Source organism: Sinocyclocheilus grahami, unplaced genomic scaffold, assembly GCF_001515645.1.
Source record: "Sinocyclocheilus grahami isolate Dianchi unplaced genomic scaffold, SAMN03320097.WGS_v1.1 scaffold864.1, whole genome shotgun sequence".
Classification (NCBI taxonomy): Eukaryota; Metazoa; Chordata; class Actinopteri; order Cypriniformes; family Cyprinidae; genus Sinocyclocheilus; species Sinocyclocheilus grahami.
Window position 1 is genome coordinate 343,564 of NW_015506043.1, and position 15,000 is coordinate 358,563.

The 15,000-nt window shown below is 35.7% G+C and overlaps 1 protein-coding gene across 4 annotated transcripts in view; it reads right to left on the reverse strand.

Moving 5' to 3' along the window:
* The window catches only part of LOC107563272 (transcription factor 4), a 182,514-nt gene that overhangs the window by 97,331 nt on the left and 70,183 nt on the right, over positions 1-15,000 (reverse strand). For all 4 annotated transcript variants that reach the window (XM_016248088.1, XM_016248090.1, XM_016248089.1 and 1 more), the window contains exon 6: positions 4,274-4,332. In XM_016248088.1, the coding sequence (XP_016103574.1) occupies positions 4,274-4,332 (59 nt within the window). The remainder of the gene's footprint in view (positions 1-4,273; positions 4,333-15,000) is intronic.

Genomic DNA, 15,000 nt, shown 5'->3' on the forward strand with positions numbered 1-15,000 from the left:
GTGTGTGTGTGAGTGTGTGTGTGTGTGTGTGTGTATGTATGAGTGTGTGTGTTCGTTCCCACCATTAGATTAATAAACTGCATTTTCAGCAGAAAGACAGTGCTGTTCCGTTACTAATGTGTTCTAAATGTTACAATGTTGCTATGCAGTTGCTAGGGTGCTGTGGCTGGTTGCTAGGTGATTTCTTCCCATCAAATGTCGCTGAATTGGCTCACTTTCCGTTTCAATTGCATTGGTCACACCCACAGGAAGTAGAATTGGACAGGAAAAGGAATTTACTGAATTATAATTCAACACAGGTAATGCAGTCCATCTATTCAAAGCCTACAGACTTTTAAAAAATATTTTTTTCAAATTTTTCTTTATCAAGCCAACATTCAACGTTTGTAGTTAAAATTAATTTATAAAATTTATATAGTTAAAATTATAGTCTTAGTTAATTTATAGTTTATAAAATGTATAGTTAAAAAACAGAGTTATCTGAATTTCTTTCAATTTCAATTCATTTAATTCCACTTCCTTACATTCCTTATGAATTGCAATTCTCCATCCAGTTTGCAACCTCCGTTCAAATTTAGGAACTGAGTTGTAATTTATTAAATTCTGAATGATGCACAACGCTAAAAACAATAAAATATTTTAATATAAGATATATTTTAAAAGATATTTTGTTTTTATTTTTAGGGTTGTGCACCATTCAGAAACTTAATATGAGCAATATTATTAGTGATGACTGCTTTAAACATTATTTTTATATTTAATGATTGTTCAGCAAGTGTTTAATGCAGGGTTATTATCATGAACTAAAACTATAAAAGCAATTTTCATTACTTGAAAAAAACAACAACTTTATTTCAGCTAGTTGCCAAGGCAAAATTTATCATTTTCATTTAGTTTACCGTGAAGCACTAAAATAACTAAAACTAAATAAAACTTAAAACCATGGTTAACCAACATTAACATACATTAAATAACAACAACAACAACAACAAAAACATCAAATTCAAAATATGAACAAAAGCTATAATAATGTATCAGTGATACTAAACACTAACACTGGTTTACAGTCACATTAGGAGAGAAACAGATCACACACACTCTCTCGGCTGTGACGTGTAATTCCGGTTTCTGGCAGCGGTTCAGTTTTCAGGATTAGCTCTGCTCTTCCCGTCTGCCCTCCAGACCTCACTGAGCGTGTGTGAGTGTGTGTAGCTAGTGCACATCCATTAGGAGGAACACCTCAAGCTCACGCAGGGGTCAGAGGTCATGTCATGTACAGTCAGGTATGAGGAAACGAGTCTGATTTACAGTTAATATTGACAGCTGTTTGAATTTCTTCAAATTTTAGTTCTCCATCCTGTTTGCAACCTCAATTAAAATTCAGGAATTGACCTGAAATAATGGTAAAGAAAATACAAATTTTTACTTTCTTTTCCTTTGCTTTTTATTTTAAATTCAGGAACTGAACTGGAATTTGAAAGGCATTAACAATTCAGTTCTGAATGATGCACAACTGTAAAATAATAATAATAATAATAATAAAAAAAAAAATTTAAAAAAAAAATTAATTAAATTAAATTAAAACAGTGTTAAAAAAAAGTATTTTAAATTTATTTAAAATATATTTTCTTTTCCCTTTTTATTTTAAATTCAGGAACTGAACTGGAATTTGAAAGGCATTACCAATTTAACTCTGAATAAAATAAAATAAAATAAAATAAAATAAAATAAAATAAAATAAAATAATTATTTTCCATTCAGGAACTGAACGGAATTTAATTCAATTAAATTAAAACTATTATAAGAATTGTATTTATTTTCTGTCCCTTTTTTTTTACTTTAAACTCAGGAACTGAACTGGAATTTGAAAGGCATTACCAATTTAACTGAATAAAAATTCAAATAAAATAAAATAAAGTAAAAACAGTGTTAAAGAAAATAAGTATTTTATTTATTTCCTATTCCTTTTTTATTTTAAATTCAGTAACTGAACTGTAATTGGAAAGGCATTATCAATTTAAATCTGAATGATGCACAACATAATAAAATAAAATAATAATAACAAATATATATATATTTCTCTTTTCTGTTTAATTTTATTTTTAGGGTTGTGTATCTTTCAGAATTAATTATTAACCCTAATATGAGCAATAGTAATAGTGATGACTGCTTTAAACACTTTATTTTGTTTTATAAAAGCAATATAGTGAGGATAAATGAGAGCATTATGAGCTGATGAAGGCAGACGAGGCTCGTCGCTCAGTGATATCGAGGGGGAATTTCAACTTAAGGTTTCTGCATATAATTCACCCACCCTTCCCAGAATTCCAAGCGGTGCAGGATTTTAAAGCTACACAAATGCTGTCGGATGCATTACACCGTTGTGTCACTCACATCCCGTCAGTCTGCCGTACTCTGATGGCTTCGTCTTGTAAACTGTCAAGAAAGATTAATCTGAGCGCGAGCTGCAGTTCTGAAGACCCTGCCGGCGACCCACAAACTCAACGAGCGAGAAAACTTTCCACAAACTCACAGACCTCAACAATTTACATTTTAACACCAATCACATCACTTCAGACTGCATTTGCATGCTGGATTAATTAGGAGCGTCTCCATGACTGCCATTCTTCTGGCTTCACTCAATCTGAAGCATGTCATTTTCTGGATGTTAAAGTACTTTCTCACTAGAAGTGAGAGTCACTGTAAGTCTGTCGTTCGACTTTCTGACGAGTGAAATGCAGTGACGCTTTCAGAACATGGATCTGTGAGAGCGACCACAGAAACAACCTAGAAACTGCAAAACAAAACAAAAATAAAAATATAGAAAATATGTAAAAAATATACTTAAATATATTTTTTATAAAATATTAATATAATATAACTATACAATTATATATATATATATATATATACTCATTTATTTTTATTTTTTCAGATACATTTTTTAAATATAAAATAAAAATATTTACATATTCAAAATGAATTAACAGCGAATGAATAACTAAATAAGTAAATACATACATAAATAAATACATACATACATATATACATACAAGCATAAATTGGTGAAGATGAAAAACACAAAAACTAATTAGTAGACTCCAAAAAGCTAAATGAACGCAGGATGGAGCGACTAAATTGAAACAGGTCTATTCTTGATGCTGTATCTGGCGTTTGAACATCCATATGTCTCTTAATATAAACACGATGGGCTGGTGAGAGATCGTACACACACACACACACACACACACACACACACACACACACACACACACACACAGAGACACACACACACACACGGTGATCTGCAGGAATTCATATATGTGCTTTAACAGAGGCCATCTGCTAACGGTACGTCTGCAAAGCAAACAATCCGTCTGTTTATTTATTTATTCCACTACAGAAACTCCAGCAGCTGCCATTCACTTCAAACTGCACATTTACCATGTATTTCACATAAAGAAATGCAAAACAACTATCAGCGCCGCAAATAACCCAACAATGACAACAATAACTGTTTTCCTTTTAGAAAATAAAAATAAATCACAGATGATCTCATCATAATCTTCTACACAACACTGAGAATAAAAGGAGATCAAATTGAGACTTTCATGGTTTTTCCACGACTTTTCCAGTCATTTGTGATGACCAAATAAAGATAAAAAAAATATATATATTTTTTAGAATGAATGAGCTCATAAAGAGACATTTCTAGCCTAGAAAACCTAGAAACTGCATAAATAATCTGCATTAAATAATATTTAAAAAATATGAATATATATTTGCATTTGTTTATATATATGTTTTTCAAATGTATATATATATATATATATATATATATACACACACACACACACACATATACATATATGTATATATATTTTTTCTTGCTCATAAAGAGTCATTTCTAGCCAAAGAAACTGAACATAACTAGAAAACTGTCAATTTCCATGGAAGCTATTTTTCATTTCTATGGATTTTAATCACATGTATCATTTTCCAGCATCATGGGAATCCTGTCAGATGTTTCTCATAGTAATCACAGTAATAACGTCTCAAACTGTGCTCAGATCTGCCATGATGCAAAGTCAGAGATCTCAAACATTTCTCGTCCAATGCTCCACATTTTACACCTCCAGACTCTAACCGGATGACGACTAGTGACTCGTTTGAGCCTGATTCAGGTTCTCCCACTTTAGGAGAAACATCTGAGACACAACTGAGTCTCTTGAGCTGTTAAAGAGTAACTATTACAGTAATTCAAGTCTCTTACCTGACAGCCGTGAATGCTGGGGTCCCGTCCGTAAGAATATGATGCTCGCTCCGTTTTACCTGTTTAAAGAGACAGAAGACGGATCATTAGCACATTCATTAATTATTCTTCAATTAAGTCTAAAAAGAAACTTTTAATAAAGTCCTTTACTCCAGCAAGGACAAGCCAAAACAAACAGATCAGGGACGTAACCTCAGAAATCAGTGGCGGTCGCATGAATTCGCGCATGTTGAACAGACAGCTGGCGTCAAACGCCTCAAACATCACAAGCTCAGGTTATTACAGTCAGACGCTTTGACGAACAAATGCACGCAATCATGCATCGACTAGTTGCTCTGGTTTGAGAGCATGAAGATGTTTGTTTTTTTTTGTTTTACTGATGTTGCAACTGTTAAGAGAACAAAGAAACGCAAGGGAACTCGGCGACAAGCAGGCCTCTCTTTGGAAGCAAGCGGGCATGTGAAATCTGGTATTAGCAGAATAAAGACCTTCTCAAAGTCTCACAAACACTCGTCTACAGGCTGTTAATTATATAGAGGAACATGCTTGAATGCGTCCTGCCTTTAGCTGCGCTGGGACCGCCGCCAAACACACACACAGCAAATATTGTTAAAGTCTTGTGACCTCATCCAGTCTTAATCAAATGAGCCCAATTACAGAGTCCTGCTCATGTTCTCCTGCGCTTCTGTTCTGTCAGACCTGAGCTCAGACTCTGTTACGCTTTAGAAACATCCAAAATGTGTTTTAATGTATGTGACCAGAGGCTTTTTGAATAAGACAACGGTGCTATTCACTACACTAACTGCTAAAGTCATTGGCATACCTCATGATAATATACCATGGTAACCATAGAGTAAAACAAAAAACATACTACAGTCATTATAACTCTAAAATCATCATGAATTAAGATGAAAATCGCAGCAGTTGTGTTTTCTAGATGTTTTGTGCATCAAAAGCCTGTTTGAATAAAGACAACAAAAGTTATTTACTACTGTAAACATTCAAACTCTAAAATCTCTCAAAAATGAATTATAGAGTAAGCTAAGTAGTAATATTTAAACTGCCTTTTAAAACAATTTATATGGAAGTTACTATAGAGTGAAACAAAGTACATACTACCCATCATAACTCTAAAATAATTATAATTCATCATACATCTGTGTAAATCTTTAAATACTAATTGCTCAAAAAATGTACCTTGGTAACCAGAGTAAAACAAAAAACATACTACAGTTATTATAACTCTAAAATTTTCAAAAGCTAAGATGAAAGCAATTGTGTTTTCTAGATTATTTTGCACCCTCAGATTCCAGATTTTTAAATAGTTGTATCTCGGCCAAATATTGTCCTATCATAATAAACCATACATCAATGGAAAGCTTATTTATTCAGCTTTCATATGATGTATAAATCTCAATTTTGAAAAATGTACCCTTATGACTGGTTTTGTGGTCCAGGGTCACATATGAGTCTGTGCTTTTGCTTCATTTCATTTTTATTAACAGTGGTGCTAAAACCCACTTAACACTGTAATGTGACTATGGTATTTTGGCAGGAAAACCTATGGTTACCGTGGTGAATTTTTCAGTTTTCTACCATGGTGAATCAGTTACAGGAAAAGCACAAAAACACTTAGAGCATAAAATAAATAAATACCACAAAATATATACTCTTCCACACACAGGAATCATTGTACTCTGTTCTGATCTAAACATTTACCAGGTGGTGTCCAAAAACACTATGCATCCTCAAAGGTCAAACAAGAGGTCAACATCTACCACATGCATGACCTGCGTCTAAATACACAGCGAAATCTGCTGCATTGGTCTGAATCACGATGCGGAGCACATGAAGATCACTGCGCTCATTTCAACACCGTACATTTGACTGCACACAGATGCTGAATGTCCAAAACACATTTTCATACACACAAACACGGACAAACTTCACACGTGAATCACATTCAGTGAGATCTGTCCGTTTTATCAGTAAACCATCTTTCTTGTTCTTCTGAACGTTTAACCGTTTCCGAGGACGGTTGTTGTGTTTCCTTGAGAGATCCTGACGTGTTGCTGGATTCAGACACACATCTTTATAAATCCTGCTAATCCAAAGGACCGTGAATCTGGAAGTGGGAACTAAATCCAGAAGAGAGCTGGAATAGGACAGGAATGCCACAGAAGGAACGTCACTCCGGAAAAACAAACACATTGAGCACAGATGCTGCATGTGTACAGCTCTCGCTCTTCCTTTCTTTTGCTTGCTTTTACTTTAGTTTATTCTTGAGCTTGTTCCAGACTATCTACAGAGTTTTGGGAATCAGATTTAAGACCTGCATTAATAAAATGAACACCATACGTCCATATAGAACAAATCTATACAATCTGAAAATAAATCCTGTATCTCAGATTCTGGTGAATATCACAGGTGAAAATCACAGGTGAATAGGGCAAAATGTTAACTAATAGATATTAGATAGATATCACAGTACATTAAGACAATTGTGTTGTATTATAAAATGTCTGAAATAGTATGTTTAAATATGAAAATGAGGCATCTCATAAATATGTACTAATTTGCACACATTTCCAGAAAATACATATGAATATTGGATAAAGCCTTACACAAAATTCTTGTTTGGTTTTGCTAACATATTAAAGGTTTTTATAGAGGGGATTTTGGATTTCTCTTTTAATCCCTCCATAAATCAAAAAATAATGTCAACAGACAGAAAAAATTAATTTTCACCACATTTTTAGGAACAAAATGTCATATAAATCAGTGTGAATGATATATGAACAAACCCTTCAGTAAAATCCTTCAGAATATAGAAAGGAATAAAACTCTAAGTTTTGGTGCATGTACGTGCTGCTGAAGTGGACAAACAAACTCACAGCCTTTAAATATATGCATTTTCACCATGTTTTTAAGAATAAAATGTTGTAGAAATCAGTGTGAATGATATATGAACAAATCCCAGAATATAGAGAGGAATAAAACTCTAAGTTTTAGTGTATGTAAGTGCTGCTGAAGTGGAGACAAAACTTTTAAAGATATGCATTGGAATTGAAATCAACAGACACAAATAGATGTGAGTGCAATAAAACAAACACTTACATATGTATTTTGGATATTTTCTTTCCACTAACATGAAATAAGCAAAATAACCTAAAATCTCAAGCAAAATCAACAGGGTAACTGCAGCTCCATGTGTTTTTAAATAGTTTTTTTATAACATTGTATCAATACATATGAGAGATTGACCGATATTGGATGTTTTTCTATTAAATGTGCAGAGATTAGGGCTGCACGATTATGACAAAAATGGTTGATTATTCCCTTGAAATTGTAATTGCGATTATCACAATTTACATTGAATGATGTTTATACCATTGTTTGATGCAACTGCATGCTGTATTTTTATATGAAAATAAACAAGCTGAAAACACTCGAACTGAAAAACCTTTAATGCTTTTCTATAGTATTAAGCCTCAAATGTCAAATATACATCGGATTGGTTTCTTCTTTAAATTATATTAAAACAAGTAATAATAATAATAATAAGTTAAAATATGAATGGTATTATAATGTTACACTAAAACTAAAACAATGGAAAACCTCTTAAGATAACGTGTAGAAAGAAAAAAACATATCTTAATTGCCGCTTTGAACGATTACGTAATTGTGGCATCCATAATTGCAATTGCGATTAGAAATTCGATTAATTGTGCAGCCCTAGCAGCGATCACATTTATTTTTGTTTAATAATCACATTAGGTCATAAGGTCAATTCTTGTACTTCCGTCCCCAAATTTAGCACCTCTTACATATTGATAATTAAGACTTTTTATGACCTTAAATTGAACAAAACTGACTTTTAAGACTTGGAAATAAACCATTTGTTTAATCTGTTTTCCTACTAATGTCTGCTTTTAAACATCACAGATCTGCCACTGGTTTCTCATGTTCCCTCATTAGTTTGTGTCTTTGTTTATCCACTGATATTTTAACGCTAATAATATCGTTTTTCTCTGATCTGTGACATTTAGCAGAGGCTGATTTCTCCCGCTGTTTGCGCGAGGATGCCTGAGTCACGCTGAAGTTTCTCTGCGGTTTTGACAGGCTATGAGGGTGTTTTCAGCACACGCATGACAGCCCCTCATTACACGGGAGAACACGCGCCCCGTGAATAAGTGGTTTTGTTATGGATAATAACTGGCTCATAATCATCAGCTAGTCAAAGACAAACCCTCTCTGACTCATCGACACCGGCAGATTATGGATTATATTCAGAGTTTCCATTGCGCCGGAGTTTCTCGGGACCAGCTGCGTATCATCGCTGTCGTTAGTACATGTTATGCGAAATACAGACGTCATACGTTTTCCTCACGAAAAACTGCTGAGAAGCACAAAAACAAGTTGCTATTTTGCTTGTTTGGGCCCGTAGCTCATTGTGCTAATAAATCGCGTTGACAAAATGAAGATTACGTTCAATCTATCACCACCGAGCCAAACTCAGCGTAAAAAAAAACACACGACCAAAACAGTGGCACCTCTTTAGCTTAAACCGCAAAAAAACATTGGTTTGCATTCAGAAGTGATCATTACAACACAAAGCGCTGCGATTGAGAGCGTCTCGCTGCCAAACTGAGATCAAGCAGGTAGAATTAACGCAGAAATGGGCCGTTATCAGCAAAGCGAAAGGTGCCGCTCATAATCGTCTTTCTCACACACGCAGCTTCTCGCAGCCAGATTCATCCGTGCCAGAGTTTTTAGGGGGGGGCAGGGGTGAGAGAAAGACAAGAGACAAAGAGAGAGAGACAGACAGAATAAAAAATGTGCTTAACCTTCTGAAACAGTTCATCAAAAAAGCGACATGCGATCGACAGCACGCGTCTCAGTACATGAACATCAGACAGATGCTCCGTACACAAACCACAGCGTCACACAACACACAAATTAAACGTACAACTTCAGATAGAAAGACAGAGCACAGAGATTGTCATGTTATACAGCCTGAAAAAAAAACAGGTTTTGGGGGAAAAATCCTCTTTATATGTCACAATATTTTACATTTGTTTCTTCATCAGACGCGCAAAATGTCACAATACATCGATTTATAATTCTGACAAACGAAAAAAAAAGATGAAGTAATTTGCACTGCAATTTACAATCACTGCATACATAAAAAGGAAACAATCAATGACAGAATCTATTAAATATTATGAAAAATAACTAATATGAAACACGATATATATGATGCAGGAAAAAATACCCTAATGTTCCAATTCAAAATAAGAACATAAGTACTCTTAGTCTTTGTTCTTTACAGTATTTCATATTTTAAAATAATTACATATCTGTCTACAGTACACATATATATATATATACATCATAGGGCTGTGCGATATTGAAGAAAAATGCGATAACTTGTTAAAAAAGTCGATATTCGATAGCGATACGATATTGCTTAAAGTGTGTAAAATCAATTTAAATTATATTTTAAAATATTTAAAAATGAAAATTATATAACCAATTTGTTTCACATTCTTTCTTGGAAAATAAAGAATCACTACAACTTCTGAAAGTGACCAGTTTTAGCATTACTTAAAAAGTAATGTCACAAATCAGAAAATGTAATTTAACATCAATGTGAACATACAAACAAAATCATAGTATCATCGTAACTTTGCTTTCCACACACTTTAAGTACTTCTTCATATACCACAGCAAAAACTATAGTCTGAGAAATGTCAAACATGATTAAAGGCAAGTGAACAGTCAGTAAAAAAAGAAAAAGAAAAAAAGAAATACACAATTTACAAGCATAGATAAACAGTAGTATTCAGGAACAGAAATTTAATAATTAAGTGTAAAATAACACTGCACAGTGTTCACTGTATGAATTAAATTTAGATTAATCTTTTTATAGCCGTTTTATTGTTTTGTTAACATTACTGACATATTCAGCAGCAGTATTTATAGGCTGCTGTCCCTTTAAATCCGACTGCATGGATCCAGTATAATGATACACATCCGCGTATCTGCGTTTACGATAATGATCGTCGAGACGGGTACTATTGACATAATTCTGTGTGTATGTGTCTGTTCAAACATAAGGAGGAGATGCGAAAGACGAATCAACTTGGTCTGAAACGTGTCTCTGTGAGTGTGTGTGCGGGCACTTTGCAGGTGTGCGGCAGAACGGAAGAGATGCTGTGTGAGATGCGGCTTGTGCGCGCGCTTCAGGTGTGAGTCAGACAGCAAGACGAGACGGCAAAGAGTTGTTTTCTGCAACTTATTGCACTTAAGAACTCTTTTTAATGTCAAGCAATTCTCTGCTATATGCGTCAAACTAAAACTTTGACCTTTTGCAACGTTTTGATTTAAGTAGCCTATTATTAAAATGATAATGATATCGTACGCCGTTGCGATATGCATATTGCGATATTTACATTTGCTATATTTCGATATATCGTGCAGCCCTAGTGCATCACCACATTCGTACTAACCAACACACTTTGAATTCATGTAGTCATAAATAAAACACAGTATCATATAAAGAGTGTAAAGGTCAATGGTCAACATCCATGATGGTTTCATTAAAAAACAAGATCGACATTAGCATTTAAATATTTGGGGTTTTTACAATTTTTTAAATATTTTTGAAAGAAGTCTCTTCTGCTCTCCAAGGCTGCATTTATTTGACCAAAAATACAGTAAAATCTGTAAAATTGTGAAATATTATTATCATTTAAAATAGCTGTTTTCTACGTGAATACAATGTAAAATGTAATTTATTCCTGAGATGAAAAGCTGTATTTTCAGCATCATTACTCCAGTCTTCAGTGTCACATGATCCTTCAGAAATCATTCTAATATGGCACTCAAAATATTATAATTTTTTCTTTGATGAATAGAAATTTATTTGAAATAGAAATCGTTTGCAACATTATAATTGTCTTTACTCTCACATTTGATCAATCCTTGCTGAATAAAAGTAATAATTTATTTGACAAAAAAGTCCTTCGCCTTAATCTCGGACACACATTAGGCCTGTATTTCCTCAAACAACCTCCACACCTAAAGCTAAACGACCCACAATCATTTCATAAAAACTATCCTCCATTTTACATCATCACATTCAGCCTGAAGAGACGCAAAACAAGCACACAAACACACCATTTCAGAGGTTTGAAGCACAAACACAGTTGCTGCAGCAGGAAAACTGTTAATGTCACTCGTTTGGTTTGTACAGGGGAAAAAAAGACATCCGGATCTGTAGTTCGGATAACCGGAGGAAGAGACGGCGGCGCTATTAGGCAGCTGAGGGCTGCTTATAATGAACAATAATTTGGAAATGATGTCTCTTGACAGGCAATTTCTTGGAGAAAATTAAGCTACACAATGTTTTGCTCTCCCCATCCCGACGCGGAAAACAAATATGGAACAGCTCCAGCGTGGCACGGCTTCCTCGGGTTTTAATCCTGTTTGATGCGTGGTCCGTGCTCACGGGACGCTTCTCTCGCCTCGGGGAGACGCAGCGAGTCCGCCCTTCATCTCCGACCCTCCGCAGCACAACCTGCGGCCACAGAAAGCACATAAACCCGACCGCAGGCCCACCAAACCCAGCCGAGACCGCAACCGTGAGAGACGCGTTTGAAACGCAGCCAAAGCCACGGGCCGCACGCACAACAACCGGCTTTATTCTATACAATGCATCGTAGAAATACTGCGAAAATTAGTCAAATATCCTGACTGACAGCACTAACAACACATTTGATGTGCAAAAATCAAATGCATACATATTAATGCTTTTGTTTATGTTGAAATTAAGGAAAAATAATTAATTTCAAATTGCAAAAGAGCATAATATGAAATTAAATAAATTAATAAAAACATTTCATTCTGTATATGAGCTTTGCTTCTGATTGTATGTAAAGGTATATAAATTATGCAATGTAATTCTTACACTAATTACTAACAGCCAAACATAAAAAACTGAAGAAATTTAATTAATAATCAAACTAGTTTCAGATGCACACAAAGTGACATTTTTCTTATAATCTTACTGTGCGTACATAACATAAAGCCGCATGTGACACTGACGTCTCTGAGAGCAGGTGCAAAAGCAGGACGGACTTCACATTTACTGCGAGAAAAAGAGAGATCTGTGTGAGCGTTTCTGTGCTTTTCTAACTGCTGATTGTCTCGGCTGTTTTCCAGTAACTAACAGTATCTGACAGCTAATCTAAATATTCCTGGAGTCGCAGTTATAGGGCTATGAGAGATGTCAGATATTAAATTAATACCTGTGTCTTAAACAACACGTTACAGCAAGGATCATGAAAGAAAAAACACAGCTCAGGCCTGCATTGACAGACCAATATTTCACACAAAAGAAAATGTTTTGGGAAATGACATTATAAATTAATATAAAATTATATATATATACACAATTAGAATTATAAAAAAATATTAACTAGAATAAATAAAATTAATCAAAAACAAAAGTACATCTCTCTCTTTCTCTTTCTCTATAGATATATAGAATCAAAAATAAAAATATAGAAAAAAATAATTAATCAAATAATATAATACAACCAAAAATTATAGAATTTCAATTTACAGTTTCAGTGTTAAAAATTTCAATATGATTAGAAAATATGTAACCGGCTTCACATTAAACTAACCAGTTTTGACAAGAAAAAAAAGAGTTTTTATAAACAAAGGAAATGTGTTTTTCTTTCTCTAGGTCAAATGTTACATAAAGTACAATCTTAAGAATGAAGGAAGTCCTACAAGATACTTTGCATTATGTTTACGGTTTATTTAGCTTTATTTTCTTGCACATAAGCTTTGCATATAGGACACTCACAAAAGCTATGTGCATAACCAGACTGGGTTATTTTTTAAGACGCTGTTTAGTGTTTACGTCTGATTCCAGTGGGCTGAAGGAGCTCCTGACACGCAGCACATTTCCGATGAGAAAAAGCCAAAACGCATTTAGCAGCTCATCGGCTTAAAATAGTTTCAGTGAGGTTTGACGAGGAAAAAAGACAAGGTAGCGCGTTTTGGAAGACGAGCCGGAGTGCTGCGGCGTCTCTGATAGAATTATGAAAGTGAAGCTGGCACACGGGCGACTCCGGAGAGCCCTGATTGGTCAAGGTCGAGGTTCGGGGGTTGGACGTGCCACTGTGTTCTCGTGCCAAGTTCATCTTTAAAGAAGCGCTCAAAGAGCTTTTCATGTCTCCAAGCCAAAACTTACACAAAAACCCTTTAACGCCACACACACTCTGCGGGTTCGAACGCGCGGGTTATTATCAGATCCGAAAGCGCTCGGAGTGGGAGTCCAAATGTTTTTCTGACAGAGTCTAAACAGACACCTTCTCTAACCCCAAAACTACATAATTAGACTTGTCATCACGGCCATTTGAGTTCAATGAGGCTGCGTGGAAACGCAAACCAAGGATAATTATTTAAAACAGGGGGAAGGGTTAAAAAAAGCCCGTTGCATGTGGGGGAGGCTGTATGGACATGAATCACTCGCACTAATACAACAGTTTCCATGACATCAGTGGGCACCAGGCCAGCGTGCCGACAAAGTCTGAAAGGTACAGAAGGAGAAGGCACGGATCCGCGGGGAGCCGGCGACAAAAACAACACACACACACATGCACGATGCTCTAAAACATTGTCCTCCTTCGCTCTTTATGCCACATCAAAAATAAATTTTACACATTGCTCCGTCAGCGCGACCCTGCTAGCGTCGAGATTTGGGTTTGTGGAAAACGGAGTGAAGCTGATGCGCTGCGTTTCGCAGGACGCTATCGATAGTCAATCGAGGGGCATTAAAATTGACCGTGCCGGTGGGGGAGCCGTGCACTTGTTAGGTTCCTTTGAAAGTGCTTGATTGCATTCTAGGCAGAGACCCCCATGCAAAACAGCCCTCATTAAACGCCCCCCGACCCGTACGCGGATCAATATAATCACCAAACCCTAAAACATCACCGCGCACCTTCCGGGAGGCGCTTGGCAAATGCACATGAGTTTGTCGTGGCGTTCAGGGGTTGCGTCGCTTTGAATACATTTGGTAATTTGGCACGTTCTGCACGGCGAGAAATTAACCTCGGCCGCCGTTACAGTTTTGGCATTAGTTATAAAGTTGAACAATTATGTGCGAGCGGAAAAGTTGGAACTGGATTGGCGTACATGTGTGTGTGTGTGTGTTCGCTGCTAAAATGCAGCAGACACTGCAGATTTTTTGTTGGCTCGGTGACAGCGTTTGCAGTGCCAAAGCCCCGTGGCAAACGATCGAAGAGCTGCGGATCTTCAGATACTCTCGTATTGGTGCCTCTGTAAATCTCATAATCAACATCAGCGCCTGTTCTCTTTTGTCTCCTACTTCTCGCGTCTTTCGTTGTAACACAAAGACGCCGCGTTTTTCTAGTTCCTCTTTGTTTCGCGAAGGATTTGTTGCGTGATTCCACAATATCTGACGCACAATGGGAACGCGTGCTGCGTACGGGGCTTGTTTTTGTCGAGTCTAAAAACCGAAACGATGTTCTCCATTGTATTTATACACGGAATAAAACACAAAACCAAAGCGGCAGTGGGGATTATTTATGCCGACAATAAAATACATCACAGATCACAAGACAATTTAGCCGAACAATGAACAAAGGAACGTTTCACTAAAGCTCGCCATCTTACTTTGTGCAAAAGAG